An 18,821-nucleotide genomic window follows, 5' to 3' on the forward strand; every position below is an offset into this window, starting at 1 on the left:
ACATCAGAGATACTGTAAACTGGGAATAGCTTGACATCTGATGTTAATTATTGAAATACGAGGCTTGGCGAGGCAAGAATAACCCCAAAAGATACACAACTAATTTGCTTTTTATCTCGAAAATGACACAAATGACATACGAGTAATTTTTTCTGACCTAAGTTTTAGAAGCGTAAAGATCACAAAAACTTTGTCTCGCCTGTATTAGTTTTGCAACTTCTCGTTGTATTTATCACAGCAGCAAATATCTTCATGACGTCTTATCTGAACTAATATAGAATGCTACAGTCAAATTGTCATCCTCTGTCTTTTATGGCTAAATAATATGCCAGGCAGTGTTAGGAGCAGTATTACATTCAGAGGACATTTCAGGCTAAAAAGCAATGCTGTTCAAGTTAATGTCTTACATCAAATGGAGCTCTGGACTGGTAATCAAGGGGTTTTATCCCATTCTGTCATTGGTTTGCTGAGTGACCTTGAACATGTTGCTTCTCTTTTCTATGCCTCTGTTTCCCTAGCTGTAAAAGTTGGATCACTGTCTTTGGATGAATTTGTGAATCACTGCTTGTGATGTTTCCTAATAAAAGCATCCCAGTAGGAAATTTTAACTAGCACTAGTTCCCATTAAAGTATAATGTGTACTCCACAAGCATGTGAGAACTTTGTTAGTAGCCATCACAATTCAAATGAAGTGGCTCTTGGCAGCCTGATGTGTACTCCTGGCTTCTCATGTTATCTTGGGCTTTCTGGATGCTCCATTCATTTTCCAGTGATCCAGCTGAAGCCCTGACTTGGCAGCTCACATCACCTTGTCCACAGGCTTCACAAATACAAAACCAAAGTTGTTTAATTTGGGGATGGGGGAATGGGGGACTAGAGCCAGTGAGGTACAATATATCTGGTTCTATATTCCATATATATAGAATATGTCTATTCTCACATGCTGCATACAGCATTTGATGCACTTGGCCAATGCAGAAGGTTCAAACTCCACAAGCTCATTTTGATTAATCCTCTGGGTAAAATCACTACATAATTCCCATATAGAAGAATTACATATATTGTCTCAAATGCATTCCGGATTTCAGATGGTAATTCCAGATGAGTGGTAGATGGAGTAAATAAGTAAAGTTAAATAATAGGCAATGAACAAAAATATTAGGCATTCCTAATGTTACAGTGGTTATAACTGGAAGCTGCAGAATTTTATGTGCAATTGTATGGTGGATTAGAGCAAATAAAGCTTGGAAAGATCATAACCTTGTTGTCTTTCCTTGCTAATTTTAGATTTGATCTACAAAATAGAGCTTGCTGGAGGACTGGGAGCCATCCTTCTTCTGCTTATTTTGCTCGTGACCATCTATAAGTGCTACAACATAGAGTTAATGCTGTTCTACAGACAGAACTTTGGAGGAGATGAAGCAGCTGATGGTAAGCAGTTGCACAGGAAACTCTATATATGCAATGGCAATATTTCAGAGACCCAAAGTGGTGAAGCTTCTAGATTGAAATGAATCCCAAAAGATACCTGCTTTTAGTTCAAGTTCAAACTACTAAGCATCCAATAGTGTAAAGCCCTAAGACTTTCTCCCAAAGCCCCCTGAAATCAATTAGTCTTTTCACAGAAATATCACTGGGTCGTGCCATAAGCAAATGGGAGTCTGAAGAATTGTTCATGAGTATGTTATAGAGACTTCAGCATCATTTGTGAACTCATTCCTTGGGGAAACTCTTTACATTCATGTCTCCGGTGCCATATCTGCCCAGGATCACTTCTCCTGAGGTCTGTACTTTATGTGGGCAGCCCTTTCACCAGGTATTCCTCGTTAAACATTTTCATTGAATTCCCATCAGGCTGTCAATGAGCTCCTCTGACTAGTGAGAGGTGATTGTTATCAAGGCTAACTAGTTACCTCAGTTAATTGAGAGACTGTAAACAACTTAGTGGAAATGTAAAACTTCCCTGGGGAGTATGTTGGGGAATAAACTAGGCTGTTTTCCATTTTTATTTCCTCACCTTCCCTCTCACTAGCTTATATTCTGTTTAGTGCCTAAAGCTAAAGTTGTATTTTTAAATGGCAGCTTTAATTCTGTGAATTAATTTAATTCTCTGAATTCTATTCTGAACATAGAACATTCCTGCTCCTATGAAGCTGGAGTAAGCCCTGTAAACTAAATCCAAATATTTCTAATTAAATCCTATTATTATGTTCTTAACACATATCATAATTAATATGTTATTAATATGCATCTAAGTAGTATCTGCTAAAGATCTGAAGTACAGTGTTGAATACAGGTACTTGCCATAGTCCACTGCAACACTTAATGAGCCACAGAAGCACTCTGGAATGCTACATCTAGAAGCTATAATGTGTTTGAAAAAAGAACAGGGAACACATTACCCATACTGCCAAAACAATGTGTAGTTGCATAGACATGTTCCTTTCTGCAGTTAGTGTTACTGTTATCACAGTAATAAATGTTTCACACTGGGTAGATATGGTGTGAAAATGTTCCACTACAATGAAATCCGTGGGCGTTTTGGAGAATGGATGGAATGACATCTAGGAGATTTTAGAATAGGGAACAATAAATAGCAGGACTAGAGGTCAGGAAACTGGCTCCTTTGCAATCTTCATATGTGACTGGCAAAACATGAAATTATGGGGTTTTTTCATGCTATATGATACTGCACAATATTTATGCTGGTACCTAGGAGAAAGTGAAGGGTGGGATTATTTGGGAAGTACTTTACCTCTAACACTTTAGGATTATAGCAACACGACTTCCCTGGCTCACCCCCACAAAAAGTGATAACTTCCTTCAACCTGCTTTGATTAATTTATCTTGTGTTTTCAGTGTGAAGCTGCTGCATTTTTATTCATGTAACTTTTTTGGTTCGATCACTTTTTAATTTATGAAACAGTATTGTTTTCTGGTTGTTTAGAGGAAGCCCCATGAGTACATAGGGTATTTTGTGTGCATGTTAATTCTGAAAACAACCTTTTATTTTTCCAGTGCATGATTGTAGACCTACTGCAGCTTTGTGTCACATTCTGATCCTGCAGAACAGAAGATGGAGGCAGAATGTTACTGAACTCAAAACATGTATGGGGATGTTTTTACTGATGCAGGCTATAGTGGGATTGTACAGAGCTCCTATGAGCAGTCAGCTATATTGATGCAATTGCAGGGTCATTTTCCATTTATACATGTATTTCTTTAAAAAAGAAGATTTGAGAACTCAACAGATTTGCTTTATTCCTATTTCTAAAAATACCCTATGTAAGCAATGCTAGATGCATTCACTTCCTTTATTGTGTGTAGCATTGCTTTTAGAGAAAATGACACTGAGGATTAAAGGACCCATTTAGAAATTGGCTCCAAACAGTGCTGCTTCCAGAGCACTCAGAGCAAGTGGTAGGCAAGTGTGGACAGGTCCTTCTGCTCTGTCCTGTGTGTGTGAAGCTTGTGAAGAGGGAGTTGAGCCCATGGAGATGTAACAGAAGTGTGCAAGTCTCAGGAGCTCGGGGGAACTGGTTCTGTCTGCATCTTGCTCACTTGTGTTGTGAGCAGAGGTGACTGGAGAGGGCAGCTGTGCCCCCACAGCTGGAAGGGGTTGGAAGCTCCGGGACCACTGGCACATGGATGTGTGGCTTTCACGCTGCTCCACGGCCACGTCAGGGCTCGGCTGCCTCTGCAGAGCTCGCAGACGTTTGCAGGGATGTTGCCTCTAGGATCACTTGGTGCCTGGCATCTCTTAAAAGGTTTTGGCAGGCTTCATTATGGACAGGGGAGTAGGTTTTGGACAGGCCTCCAAAGCTGACTGGCCTGTTGATTTCAGAGGAATATCAGCAAGCCAGGTGGACATCTTCCATCCTCTCCTACAGCTATGGTGACACTAGGCAAATTGCCTTTTACAAATATATAATTATTCACATGCTTTGACTGTAGCTCTGACCCTCATGGGTCTGGCTTTGTGTCAAAAATTATAAGTAACCATCATTTCAAGGTCATCAAGGAAAATATTGTATTACGATTAGGTTTTTTTTTCTTTTTGTCAGAATATATTGATGACTTTTAACTGCTGTAATTATCGTTCATGTGCACTATTCTTTACAGATAATTGGTACTCAGAAACCCTCCATTCATGCAGTTTTGTTCTCACAACTATTTGATTTTTCATTTTCTGTAAATAATGGCAGCTGTGCTCTTCCCTGGAGACTGAATTGCTGAAGGTTGACTTTTCCGATACACTGTTTTCCATTACTGCAGAGGAATAGCAAAGAGAAATGTCACTAAGACAGTCTGATGCCAGCATGGATCCTGAGCTCAGTAGTGGATCACTTCTGTTCCTGGCATGGTCACCAGCTCTTAGCTCCATGTTTCAGAAGCAGAGCTGGAGACAAGCCCCAGTGCTGAGTGGGAGGAAGAGGAGGGGGTGTATTGCCCTTTCTATCCACCTTTGGATGAGGTTTTGCATCCACTCCTGAGCTGCAAGGAGAATGGAGGGGCAAGTCTCCCCCTAAGCCCCACTGCTCCGGGAATTATTTCTCTCTCTCAAACTGTGAGCTCCAAATATTTCAAATGTCCTGGGTCAAGTGACCTCTAAAATTATTACATTGATTTTTAAAACTACAGGGCTTTCTGAAAAAAATACTTTAAACTGTTTGTATCTGGTGTTGTATTTTGCATAGTCAGTATTCATTGGGTTAAGTCATGTCTGTTCTCACAATTACTTGTGAGAGGAAGTTTTCCTTGCTCAAAACTTTCCAGGCACAAAAACTTTTCCAAGTTCAAAACTTTCACATAATCCTAGCACTCTTGAGGCATAGGAATTGAAAGATTTCCATTAGCAATATGTAAAGGATTAAAATTAAAACTTTCAGCTTTAGTATTTTGTATCAAAATCTTGCCCATGACCTTGTCAGCTGTGACATGGGTCCGACCACATGGAGCAGAGTTACTGCTCCACATGCAGAAGAAAACTGAAAGGATATCCTTTGTCTGGATCCATAAAATTTCTCTCTGGAAGCCAGATTATATGTTCCTGTGAAAAGTCCCAATTTTGTTGGGAAATGCCTGGTCATTTCAAGGAATAATACAATTTCCTAGTCCTTCCCTGTATTTTTTCTAGTGCTCTTGCAAACAGCCAGCTGAGCATTAATTTGTTTTCTTGCAGACAACAAGGAATATGATGCATATCTTTCATACACCAAAGTGGATCCCGATGCGTTAGATCGTGACACTAACGAAGAGGAGCAGTTTGCACTTGAAATTCTGCCAGATGTTCTGGAAAAGCACTATGGATACAAGCTCTTCATTCCGGATAGGGACCTGATCCCTAGTGGAAGTAAGTATTTCTGACCTTTCTGTTTTGTTTCTCTCTGATGTGTCACAAAGGCCTGGACTGGGTGACAGTCACTAGAGGAAAACCTCTCTTTGGGAAGTGGTTGCAAGGATTGGAAAAGTTTCCTCAGCACTGCAAATTCGAGCTCTATGTTAGAGCTTGTTCATGCATTGCTGAAATCAATGGAACTGCCATTGATTTCAGTGGTGGAGGAAGGAGCTGGACCTTCCTACAGGGAAGGCTGCATCTCTTCAAGCAATACGGAGTCCAAAATGTCTATATCAGACACAGGTAACTAAGCAGGAAACTTCCTAAAAAGATTTTGTAGTCTCTGGTATATATTGAAAATGGGATTATTATTTTTTTTCAGTGATTATTTGTTTGTCTACAGCAGCTTTACAAGTAAAAGTAATCTTTTCCATTATCTTTCTGGGTTTTTCCCTAACTTGGAAGTCTCATAAAGTGCTACAATAGTTTCCCAGTTAATGGTAAGGGTACAATTGGAGTTTTAACTGAGTGTTGAATTTCTGAGCAGTGTGAGCATTGTGTAAGTCATTGATATTGTGTAAGTAGTATTCATTATTCAGAGGACTATGTACAGCCCCATGAGCCAATACTATTTTCAATGCTGACAATGAAATACAGTTGTGCATTTCAAATCAGTTTTGCTACCATGTCTGAAGATGCAGCACCACCTTTGGATGTCTGTACCAACAGTTAATGCTTTCCTAGTGGTAGTTATGGCATTTTTTCTACCAGGTTCATTTTCGAGCAAGTCAAAAAGACCATGAATCATATGCATGATGTTGATGAATTTTGAGTGCAGGGTATGTTTACTGCAATACCACATTTATTTGAAATGCTACCCTTGTGGAAAAAAATCAGCATTTTTTACTACAAATTCCGTTTCCAAATCACTTCCATAAAAACATAGTAAAAGAGAAAATGAACTTCTCTCTGTATGTGCTACTGTATAGAAAATATGAACAAGAGAACAAAGCAATGGCTGTACTGGAACAGATGTCCCCAAACATGAAACAGCTCGAACATAGCTGCGTTAGCAACCTGCCTGCCAAAAACCTGAAACTGCCGCCTTGCTGCTGCCAAACCCCAGTGCCTGCCCCAGAAGTTAGAGCCTGTTTCTTCTTTGACATTTGAGAGAGCTGGAAGCAGAGCTCTGAATCCTGTACCACTGGGAAAGAGGGGTCAGAGCCCAGCCAGAGATCATGCAAAGTCCTGCGTAGAGGCTTGAATCGATCATGTGTGTTTGCAGCTCCTAGTTTAGAGCTGATTCCCTTTTTCTTTCTGCCCCTGCAAGGTGTGAGTTTTTCTCCCTTAGTGAGAAATTCCAGAAGGGGGATTTGGCCCATAGCCTTCTTATTTCTGACAGTACAAGCAAGTAATACAAAATTTTTAGATATTATTAAGAGAAAATACACTTCTTTCACAGAATTGCTGTAACTAGTTGTTTGATATCCAGCAATATAGCAGAGTTATACATAGCAATTATGCAAGTGAATTAAAGAATTTAAAGTTAACCCTTCAGTAACTATACTGAAGCACAAATTAATCCAAAATGAGATTCTTTTTCCCAATTGTTGTACCAGCCAACATGGTATTTTATTTTTGTCTATTTTTGTCAGTCAGGCACTCAGCAAATACTTGTCATCACTTTGGGTATTCATTAAACCTCTCTTGAAAATGTAGGGTACCTGAAAATGTCAGTTCTCATTTATGAACATTCACGGATTTAATCCCTCTTTTTTCCTCTCAAACTCACTTCTTCAGTATTATGAAAAGGCCTGATTCTAACACATGGAGCTTCAAGAACGCTTAATCAGACATAATGACAATGCAGAATAAAATGTGCCACTGAAATGAGTGTGATTTGCATGCTTTAGCTTTGAAAAAGATATGAGAGAAGGCACTTTATTTTAAGTGGGGCTAGAGGGAGGGAGAGGGGATGGGGAAGGAAGGAAGACTCGGCCTCCTGTATTTGTAAGCTCTCCGTGTGCTCTGGAGAAGTGGAATGTGGCCATGTCCTGCCTAGTGCTCACCAGTCTCACAAGGACTTGCAGTGCTTAGTGAAGGCAGTGTGATGTAGAATGGGCCTGCTAGAAACTTCTGAGGTAAACATAACATATTTTAGAGTGACTGTCTCAAAAATTGGCAGATATGACAAAATATATAGCTCTCCAGGGTAGACTTCTATAGAAAAATTGAGGGTTGATTACAGTTATTTTTTTTATTTTAGGAAATATCTCTTCTCACATGTGCTGCATTTCCTCATCTTTCGGTGTAAATTACTTTCAATCAATGTAATACTTTGTTCTGATGTGTTTCCTTCTATATCCTGTGCGCCTCAGTGTGTGCCACTCCACTAGTGCAGCACATGAGCTGTGTTCTGTAGGACTGTTCCTACAGTCTCTGCAGTTGTGAGGTGCTGCCACAGGAGGGTGTGAACCATTGCTCTTCCTTCCTGGCATGCAGCAGTACTGACAGCTGCTCCTTGGATTTGAGAGCGAGCAAAAAATAGATTTGTTAAATAGTATTTCATTAATTTTCTTGCACAGTTCTCTGAACAACCTAAAAAGCTGACTCCAGAAAAATTCAGGGACAACTTTGATTATGTTTTTGTCCAGCTGGCTCATCACTAACCTCTGGGGAAAAGCTGTGATGGGCTCTGCATGTCCCTGTGCAGCCAAGGGGGAGATTACAGCCAGATGTGCTTTAGCTGGGATGCACCCAGCAGCCACCTCCTTCACAGTGCATGTCTGAGCTCTGCATGGCACCTCTGTGCTGAGAACCCTCTGTTTCAGGGATGTCCATGGAGCAACTGCTGCTGTCCCTGGAAGGACAGAGGTGATGGCTGTGGGGACTCAGGCCACCTCTTCACCATTGGGAAGCAGATCCCTGGCATCCAGGGTTCAGGTCAAATGGGGTTGAGTCATGTTTTGCAGTAGGTGTTGGTTTCTAAGCCCTGCCGGGATACAAATCTTATCCCAGTGGAGCGTTTTGTCCTAGTGGGAGGGAGAACACCATGAAAGATGCCAAGGGCCTCAGTGGTGCCCATCACACCATGACCAGCAAGGACCTTTGAGGTGAATCTTGGTGCTGCCTGAGAGCAGCGTGGATGGACCCGGCTCCCCAGACTGGTGAGGTGGAAAAGGGGCTAAAGCAGCCACCGCTCCTCTGCTCTGGCTCCTGCAGAATCCCACACAGCCATGCTGGCTGGGAGGTGAAAGGGGTGACCCAGCAGGGAGATGTGACATGTAGAGTGCTGTGTAAGCAGCGAGACCAAGTTTATAACCTAGGAATTGAGTTGCATATTCTGGGAAGTACTATAGCAGCTATTTGTTCACAAAGAATATTCTTTGGTCTTATCAGAGTGAGTGTTCTGCATTCTGTCGAAGCTGACAGCACATACACCTTTCTGCCTGGGCAACTTAGGCATAATTGGATATGTTAACCTGTGTAAGGAGACTGTGATCCCTGAGATGCACTTGCAGTTGTTATGGAAGTTTTTTAGCAGTTCTCATTATTTTCACCCTATTAGTTTTCAGGGCTTTTTAAACAAACCCTTTCCCACAGCAAATACTCTCAAGCCCTGTGAGTTTTTTAATTCAGTGTTAGGAGACCTGAGGAGACTGAATAGTTGGGGGTGGGGGGCAGGGATGTGCAACAGCAATAGTTACATTTTCACCTGAGCCATTTTCTGTCTGCTAAGGATGATGTGTCTGCAGAGAAAAACATCTATTTGTCCTTCACTCCTCTAAAATTAGGACTACTCAGAAGAAGATATTTTTCTCCATGGTTTCTGCAAATTATTTTAAACCCTGAAAGTGAAGAGGTCAGAATTGTCAAGTTTGATTTTTAATACCAGCAATACAAATCTATTAGAGCATCATCTAGGTGCTCTCTAAGCATATGTACATTTGGTCTTGACAGGATTGAAAAAACCACAAACAATTCACCCCAGCTCAGCCCAGGGTAAACAGATCAGGCAGTGAAAAGAACTACAGTGATAATCTTTGCTTTACCTGAAAAATGAGAAGTTCTCAGCAAAACAGGAGAGTGCCTAAGACGTGATAAAAAGCACACAACAGTCAGTATTTCAGTTCTGGCACTTTGTAGTTTTGTCTGCCTGTCTGTGTGGTGTTTGCCCAGTGAATTCCAGCTTCCTGGGCTCCTGGGTGAACAAAACCAGTAGAACCATATGTCTGGAGTTCCCAAGGAGCCTTTATTAGGTATGGGATGCCATTTCTTTGGAACAGGAACAACTCCTTTCTGAAGTCCCTGGTTGTTTGCTCTGTATGAATCTTAAACTTAATGCCAGGCATGGGTGAGGGCACCAGGGATAGAGAGGGATAACAGCTGAAAAAGGAAGAAATGTGAGCAAAAGCCAGAAGGGCTGGCTATCCTGTAACAGCCCACTGAAGGCCACCAAGGTGGTCAGGGAGCTGGAGCATACAGTATAAGAGGAGAGCCCAAAAGAAAAGGCCAACAAAGACAAAGCTAAGGACGGATCTGACTGTTATTTTTCCAGTGGACAGCACAAAGGTGAAGGCAGCTTCTTCTCAGAGGAGCACAGTTCTTGAACAAGAGGTCACAGCTATGAGTTGCAACACTGGAAATTCCATTTAAACATCTGAAAAGTTTACTCACCATGGAGGTGGTCAGAAACTGAAACAACCCAGAGACATCAAGAAACCTCCAATCTTGGAGGTCTTCAAAACATATTGGACAATGTCCTGAGCAATTCAGGCAGGATATTGAACTGGAGACCTCCAGGGCCCCCTTCTAACCTGCATCAGTCTATGAATCTTTGATTATAAATATGCAGAATTTTGTTTCAGGCATCTATTGCCAAGACAATTTTACCAACATTGCCCACTTCAGATATTTCAGTCTGCAAGGAGACATTCCCAGAACTTCCATATTTTCTATTTTCCTTCTTCCTTTACCATGTCAAATACAGAAAGTCTGATGATGGCAAGGGGAGGAATATGCTGAGAGGGCAGTGTGTCACACTGATGTGCAGTATTTGTTTATGTAGAACTCATCAGCTGTCCCTTAGCTTATACAGGGATTGGACTCTCTCTCAGGAGGGGCCATTACTCTGCTCTGTGTTTCAGCAGTTCCAACTGCATTGCTGTTCTGGTCTGAGCTAACAGAAGCAAAACATATTTAATAAATAGGAAAGCAATACATGCAGTTATTTGTATTATAATAAAGTGGTCAGATTTAGGGTTTGGGAACTATTCAGTTAGGAAACCAGGACTGAATTGCTCTTCTATAAATAACTTCCTCAAGTGATGGTCACATTGCCAAACACAGAAAGGCTGGTTATTTTCAGACTGCCAGGAACCAGCCAGCAGGGGGTTGATGGTAGATACTCTTTGGTTCTCGTGGTGCTGGTGTTTCCCAAAAATATCCGTAGGACTTAATATGATTTCTAGTGTTTTTTCTTTCTCCCTCAACTGCTTCTGCAAATCACCTAAATCTGGTTAGTCAGTCATTTCTTTGTGTAAGCAAATGGTGTTCATTAATTTCCTTGCTCTTAGTCTGCTTGTATATTATGTTTCCTTCCAGCTTGTGGTTAATGTAGCTCATTCAAGGTTCCATAGGCAGTTATGCATGATTTAATTGCAAATGGGATGCATCGCTTGGAATTCTCTTCTTCAGTGCTTCAGACTACAGTTCAGCATTACTACATGTTGATGGTGTTTGGTGAGCACATTTGATGTCAGGTGATCTGTCTTCATTACTCATGGACAACCATGCAAAAACATTGTTTGGTTTGGGGTATAACATTTCTTGCTGTCCATGCCTCCTTGGGCGTTGCACTGAACATGATGCAAGTAAGTTACTGATACAGTCACTCACAATTTTAAGTTTTTGACCTATGGGATTTGCTTACATTTTGAGAACAGTTTTGTACCATATTGCAAAATGATGTTTAAAGGAGGGGGGAAAAGGGCCAAAATTTAAAATGTTCTTTTTCAATGAAATCCAAGTGGATAATTCTAATGCTGACATCTTATTTTTACATTCTAGTTTATAATAAAAACACAGTCTTTGGGAATTAAAAGCGAGTAATCCCATACTGATTTTGTCAAGACAACTTTCTCTCCCCTCACAATGAAATGTCATTGAAGTTGACACCTCCTCAGCAAAAGTGAAGTTACAGCAAAGTTATGTTTATCTGATGTAAATATGTTGCTCTGGAATCTTATAGTTGATCCTAGTTGGTGATGTCATTGCTGAAGTCCCTGTTCAGGTTTTTTTTTGTAAGTGAAACAGAACCATTGCCTGACAACTACTTCTTAGCTCACTGGAAAGGTGAAAGCAACCCTTTCTCCATCCCACACTGCAACAGAGATTGCTTGGATTTAATACCTTCTCATGGACTTCACTTGAGACAGACAACTGAAACTTCTGTATTTTGGGAAGTCTCAAATTCTGAAGTGAAATGAGAGCGGGTGATTTAGCAACTCATAGGTTTATGCAGTCAGACTTGTACCACTGGAAAATACCGAGCTGGAATTTCCACAGACAGGAACCTGTCTTCCTGTGCTTTTCTTCACAGAAATGTTCAAGTTGTGCACATTGGACATATTGTAGAGTGCACCTGATGGAACCACATGCTCCAGGAAATTTGTCACCAACCTTCAGTAGTAATCCCAAACTGAAGTTATTGGGAGTACTGAGTACTTCTGGACCAGATGGCTGGAAATGTGGCTTTCCAGTTTCCTATTCAGTGTGCTTTATCCTCAGTGCACCAACAGGCCCCCTGTTCACTGGCCATGTCCATGGAGCTATAACAGCTCCAAATGTGGAATTTGAGAGATCACCTCATGGTCATTTGGGAAGGCGTCTGTTAGTCAGCTGAGGATAGAGCTCTAACCTGTTGCAATATCCAGTAATAAAGGTGGGCATGCCAAAATGTGGGAGAGGCACCAAGGGAAGAAATGTCCATCTGTTGTCTTCTCACCTCTTTCCCTGATTGACTAAAGCAAAGTCTGATGAGTTTTTGACTGCGATGGTATAATGGATTATTGCTATTGAAATGATTGCCACTGGATATTTGAAGAGATGAAAGTGGACTGATTTCTGTTTGTTTTGTTGGTTTGTGTTTGTTGGATGCATATTGGATATGCGTGGCCGTGCTTGGCACTAACCTGGACATGTGGTATTGCCCAGTGTTGTGTCCTGCAGAGAACTGTCTTGTATAAAGCAGTGTCTGAGTTGTTTGAAGGAGGGATGAATATGTCTCAGGAAAGATGCATGATAGTTTGTTGTTTTACTGTATCTTGCAGATTCAACCTCTAATGATGAAGCTTCCCACCTAAATTCTTTCTTTTTGGGAGCAGAAAGAAAGGAAGAAAATGAAGAGTCTGAGCTGTTGATACATTGGGATAATCTCTTTCCATTGTATTGAACATTTCTACCTTTCCTTAAGTTTTGTTTCACCAGTTCTGCTTATCATTTTCTCTTTGTTGCCGATTCTCTCCCCTCTCTGCTGCCTCTCCCATGGATTTTAATGTTGAGTTTTTTTCATTAATGAGTAACTATTTTACACAGAACAATGTGGGGGTTTTCCTCATAAAATATTTCAAGGAAAAAAAACAAAATGTAAATGCTGCATGATTAAAGAGTCATAAACCATTAACTAAAAGTCAGGATTGTTGCATAGACATTTATAATGTATGTGTATGTCTTAAATTTTTGTGTGTCTGTGGGATGTTTGCAATTGCCTCTTTTTTCCATTTGTGAAAGAAATTCTTCTTGCTGCTAAGTGGTGAAATAAAACATTGGTAAAGGCAGATTTGATGCTAACTATGCCTTCAGTCTCATGAAAATAAGCTATTTTAGAATGTTACTGTTGGCCTATTTTGTAGCTATTTGCTTTACTGGAAGTGGTGTGAACAAGCATGCTGTGGTATGGTGCCTGGGACTATAAAAATGAGTCTTGCAGTAACAGATGTTGATTAATGATGTTATTTGTAATTATTGTTCCTGCTAGAGGGCAGGTGTGTAAAGAGAGGCCCTGCCCTGTGCTGAGTAAAGATCTGTTCTGTGCAGCTCTTGTGTCCAAGTCTTCATTTATAACACGTGCTTTCCTCTGTTGTCAGGTGGCACATCCTCAGTAGCATGGTCAAAGAGGTTCATGTAGTTTAAAAACACAAAAAGATATCCTGTGTCGAGTGCTATGCAATCTATGAACACTCTTCTGCCCTTAGTGGGTTTTTTTTAAGTGATTTCATTTTTCCGGTCTTGACCCAAAACCCATTGAAATTTGCTGAAGTCTGTTCATTTGAATGGGTTTTGGATCAGGTCTGTAAGTAGATCTCTTTCCCATCCTGTTCCATGTCAGACCAGTGTAATTGGCTTCTCTTCCCTACCATCCCTGGGATGAGCGAAACTCAGGGAGCCAAGTCCAACTTCAAGGATATTTTGTAGTTCCATAAGCTGGCATCATGGAGCTGATGATGGGCTGGCATTTCTGCTTACACTGATCAATTGCAACTCCTTGGCATGCATGAATAAAAGAATTCTACTATTTTCTTTGTCACTGATGTCTCAACAAATAAATACCTCCAATATGTTTAAATTTTCCATTTGTTCCTGTCACTTGTGAAGTTTCTGTTAATACCTTGGGGCACATAGAAGCACAGGTTCCTGATATTAAAACAGACCATTGGGCTACAAAGAATGTTCTTGGGCTTTGTGGTCAATACCTAAAGAAGAAAGAGCTACCATGATGCTTCTATGCAATAAGCACAAGTTCTGCATGTGATGAGGGTTCATTTCTTTTTGAGCACTTGCAAGTTACGGTTCGTACACCCTGCGGCACCCTCATGTCCTTGCATCTGAAACACGAGAACTGCTTCCCAGAGTGTGCTTCCCTCAACACAGTGTTGATCATAACCAATGTTAATGTTAAAATTTACACAAACATTACATTCATCTTGACCTGTATTCTTTTCACTGAGTGAACTGTGTGTTTTTAGTCACTAATGCATCTACACAGCGAGGATGTTTTGTAAATGTCGTTCTGCTGCAACGGACAGGGAAAAATAGCAAAGGGAGGAGGGTATTATTAAGGAGTTTTTTATGTGTACTTCATAAATAGAACTATGTTGTGATACACAATCCTATTTTTGTTGGAGTATATTGAAATGCCCATTGTCTTAAACAGTGTGGATCAGTAAGCTGTAGGATTTTGTTATACTTGATTGCAAGCCTAATGTTTTGATACAATAGACTTCTTTATTCTTTACTCTTTCTCTCTTTCTATAATTTGTAGCCTACATTGAAGATCTCACAAGATGTGTTGAGCAAAGCAGAAGACTCATTATCGTGTTAACTCCAGACTATGTTCTCAGGAGAGGATGGAGTATTTTTGAGATGGAAAACAGACTCCATAACATGCTAGTCAGTGGCGAAATCAAAGTTATTTTGATTGAGTGTACTGAATTAAAAGGGAAAGTGAATTATCATGAAGTGGAATCTTTAAAGCACACCATCAAACTTCTCTCGGTGGTCAAGTGGAAAGGACCAAAAAGCAGCAAACTGAATTCTAAGTTTTGGAAGCGCCTAGTCTTTGAAATGCCAGGGAAGAAAAAGGAGGTGGTGTCACGGCATCAGGTCCTGGATTCTGCAGAGCAGGGCCTTTTTGGAGACCTTCAGACTATCCCCTCTGTTGCTGTCACAGGCACTTCTGCCACGTTGGTGGAATCACGGGCTGATTTAACTGACTACCACCAAGCAGACTCTGTGCACATGAGACATTACTGCCGAGGATACGAGTACGACGTGTCAGCAGCGACACTGCCAATCGCTTCCATAAGCAACCACCACACGTACTGTAACATTCCTCTGACACTCCTGAACGGACAGCTACCTCTCAACAACACCGTGAAGGACCCCCAGGAGTTTCACAGGAACAACCCATTGCTACCTTTATCAGCCAAGGAGCTTAGCTTCACCAGTGATATCTGGTAGTGGACATCAGGACTCTTTCGAGATGCTTCATGACCGCCATGAAGACACATTTTTAAAGAACTTTGCCCTAACCCCATGGGGTGAGAAAACATATTCGAAGCAGCAGCACACTTGTTTGCTTTTCTACTTGAACTTTTTTGTTTACATTTACAAATTGTTGACAAAGGGGGCATTCTTTTTGTAACTCAGTAATGTCCTTCCTGTCTTTTAATGTACAGTTTTATTGCTTCTTTAGAAAGGAGGGGGGAGAGAAAAAACGCACCCCATCATTTTACAGTAGGTTTACAATCTGGGATGGGTAAAAGGTCACTGTATATGGTCTCCAACATCCATACATATTTAAGTAACAGTATTTGAAATACACAGAAGTTGTCGGGTTTTTCATATAGACTACAGTACACTTTGAAATTCTAATCATGCTACAAAAAATTATTATCTCCTGCACAGACCACAAGGGGTGAATCATCCTGAAAAGGAAGGAGGAGGAAACCTTCCCGGTAACATTGTCTCACAAATACTTTTTAGTAAGATGACCAGCTGAAACAATGCAGATGAAGCTTTATCAATAAAGTGCATAGTAACAGTTACTGCAGAATAAATCACCTGCTCCCATCAGCATCTCTTCATTTTATTATTGAGGCATGTTGTATTCCTAGTCAATGGTTAGCAATGTGGTTTTACTAAACAACTTACTAGAATATCGGAAGATGTTTAGGAGGATTTTAAACATTTTTTTCTGTCAATTATAGATTATTTCACAACTTTTTGCAGATTTATAATGACTTTTTCCAAACAATTTAAGTAGAAGTTTATCTGTCTATTGGTCTATTCATTAATTTGAAATTTCTTACGATCTCTTGAGCCCTATTAAGATTTGTAGAAAAGGCAATGTAATTTTACATAGGATTTTCTTTCCAAAATCAGTAGTTACAATTTGAAATTAACCTTTTTGTGAGAACATCAGCAATAGAAAATAATTACTACAGCAATATTCAGAGATGAAGTGCTAAATTATTCAGGTTTACTGGTAAATCTGACTTCAGTTGCAGTGATAATCACCTGAGACAGTTTTCTCTCTTGTCTATCTACCTGTCAGTTTATGTACCTTTTAAATATGGCAGAAGCAGGAATATTTCTGCTGTCTGTGCAACTAGTGAAAAGTGATGTTTTTAAGCAGCTGTTAAGGTCTTGCATTTCTCACTTATGTGAGTGATCCCATCAGTCAAATAGGATACTGTCATTTATCTTTCATGTAAGGCATTCCTGCTGCTGGTGGATGAGAAGTGTTATACAGGTACTCTGCATCAGGCATTGCTGCTCAGTGAGTACCACTGAGATTTCCATACTCAGTTGATTAAGAGTTGCAGAGTGGAGTATTTAAGGAAAAAAGCCCTAAATAATGAAGGCAGAAGCCAGTTTTGCAGGTTTTGGCACAGCTCTAATGAAAACACAGTAGACATGAAAGTTTTGTCTCAATGAGATCTGCTGGAGCAAATTCCCAAAAATCTTTTTAGGCAGGCAGCCTTGCCTGTGTTTCAGCATTGTTCTTTAGCATTGTTCTCTTTGATTGCATGAATAAAAGTTAGCACTCTGCACTCAGCTGCCTGTGGTTTCATCAGCAAACAAGTTCAGTAAATCCTTGACATTTTGCAGTGGTTCCTAAATTGTACCCTACAGTCAAATGGAAACAAACACTGACCTAAGACTTAAAAGTCAAAGAATTGGCCCAAAGGCCATGAGAATGATCTCAAATGTGCAATAATTCATAGAGGTCAGTATTTTTCCATTGCTTCTTTCCCCAGTTCTTTATTCTGTGCCCTCCTACACCAGTTATAGTCTGTAAGATTTTCATTAGGTTCTAAATAATAATGTTTCTCTTGTTTTTTCTAGCATTATTATGCATTTGACACTAACACTGAAAATGGAAATCTAGAAAAGATATTAATTTATTACACAGTATAGAAACTATAACTTGCTCTTTTGTGAAGTTAAGTTCCAAACATATAGGTGTTTAATAGATGTATTTTTCTACTGAGAAAGAAAGCGATTTTACCTCCATTATAAATATATGGATTTCAACCTCCTCCCAAAAATTTACAAAATTTGCACTGTTTTATAAGTGTTACAGACTGTGTTTACACTGGCTATGTTCTTTAATGCAAAGTGTAATTAAAAAAAAAAAAAGGAAAAAAATTCCTAAAAGCAAACCCTGCATGAAAAGAGCTGCATATGTTTAAATGAAAAGCTGTACTTTTCATTATTTTCCTTCCCACATTACTCTAGAATCTGGTTAATTCACATAGAATGTTCAGTGAGATTTTAAATCCGCTAGTTCTGTATTAAGCATGCAAACTCCAAAAAAAAAAAAAAAAAGAAAAGAAAAAACATATGCAGGTTGGTCTGCTTCTTTTATTTACAAGGACTAAATATGGGTAACAAATTCATTCACCCAATGGTAATATGTCTCTTAGAGCAGTAGTTATTCCAAAGCAAAATGCAGTCATGTTTGCATTGAGGAAACATGAAAAGAACAGTTTTTCTGTCATTTTGCAAAAGCACATTGAGTGTCTATGTATTGATATTTTTTTAGTTATAGATGCCAAGTCACAATCTGCTTTAAGATTTCTGAGTGTGTATTGAGTACTACGACAATATATACATGAATTGGAACTGCCTGTACCCCTCTGCTTCTAGTGTGGGGATGGGGAGCTGAGCTCAGGAGGCCTCTCATGGACTCAGTTTCATGTAATACCAGTATGGAATCATGGAATTGTTTAGGTTGGAAAACACCTCTAAGATGATTGGGTCTAACCGTTAACCCCGCGCTGCCAAGCCTGTCACTAAACCATGTCCCTGAGTGCCACATCTACATGTCTTTTGTGTATCTCCAGGGATGGTGATTCCACCACTGCCCTGGGCAGCCTCTTCCAGTGCTTGACAACCCTTTCAGTGAATAAATTTTCCGTAATCCAATCTAAACCTCCCCTGGCACAACTTGAGGCCATTCCCTCTTGTCCTGCCACTTGTTACTTAGGAGAAGAGACCAACCCCCACCTGGCTACCACCTTCTTTCAGGTAGTTGTAGAGAGTGATAAGGTCACCCCTGAGGCCCCTTTTCTCCAGCCTGACACCCCCAGCTCCCTCAGCCTCTTCTAATCACACTTGTGCTCCAGACCCTTCTCTTGCCCTTCTCTGGACATGTTCCAGCACCTCTATGACATGCAAGAGGCCACATGCTTCCATAGGTAGCACTTAAGGGTCTGGAAAAATACAGTCAAACGCTGAAATGCATCCATCTGTGGGATTTGAGTGGCACAGGAGTTTGTCCCACTGTGAAAACCACCACCATAATAGCAGCCCTCCAGCGGGATCCCTCATGGCAGGAGTAGCAGCTGGATCAGGGCCTTGGTGGCAAGAATGTGAACTTCATTAGCTGAAATAGAAGGGCATATGGGCATTTTGC

At 40.4% G+C, this 18,821-nt stretch overlaps 1 protein-coding gene across 8 annotated transcripts in view; it reads left to right on the plus strand.

The window, feature by feature from the left end:
* The window catches only part of IL1RAPL2 (interleukin 1 receptor accessory protein like 2), a 368,404-nt gene extending 349,724 nt beyond the window's left edge, over window positions 1–18,680 (plus strand). For 6 of the 8 annotated variants that reach the window (XM_051784226.1, XM_051784262.1, XM_051784234.1 and 3 more), the window contains 3 exons: window positions 1,288–1,431; window positions 5,183–5,353; window positions 14,661–18,680. In XM_051784226.1, the coding sequence (XP_051640186.1) occupies window positions 1,288–1,431; window positions 5,183–5,353; window positions 14,661–15,358 (1,013 nt within the window). In that variant the 3' untranslated portion in view covers window positions 15,359–18,680. Of the gene's footprint in view, window positions 1–1,287; window positions 1,432–5,182; window positions 5,354–12,669; window positions 13,432–14,660 lie in introns of those variants that run through there. The other 2 variants (XM_051784285.1, XM_051784276.1) reach the window with 2 other exon arrangements.
* Window positions 18,681–18,821: the final 141 nt, after the last annotated feature.

The sequence above is a fragment of the Manacus candei genome, unplaced genomic scaffold, assembly GCF_025592945.1.
Source record: "Manacus candei isolate 608988 ecotype Guabito, Panama unplaced genomic scaffold, ASM2559294v1 h1tg000003l, whole genome shotgun sequence".
NCBI lineage: Eukaryota > Metazoa > Chordata > Aves > Passeriformes > Pipridae > Manacus > Manacus candei.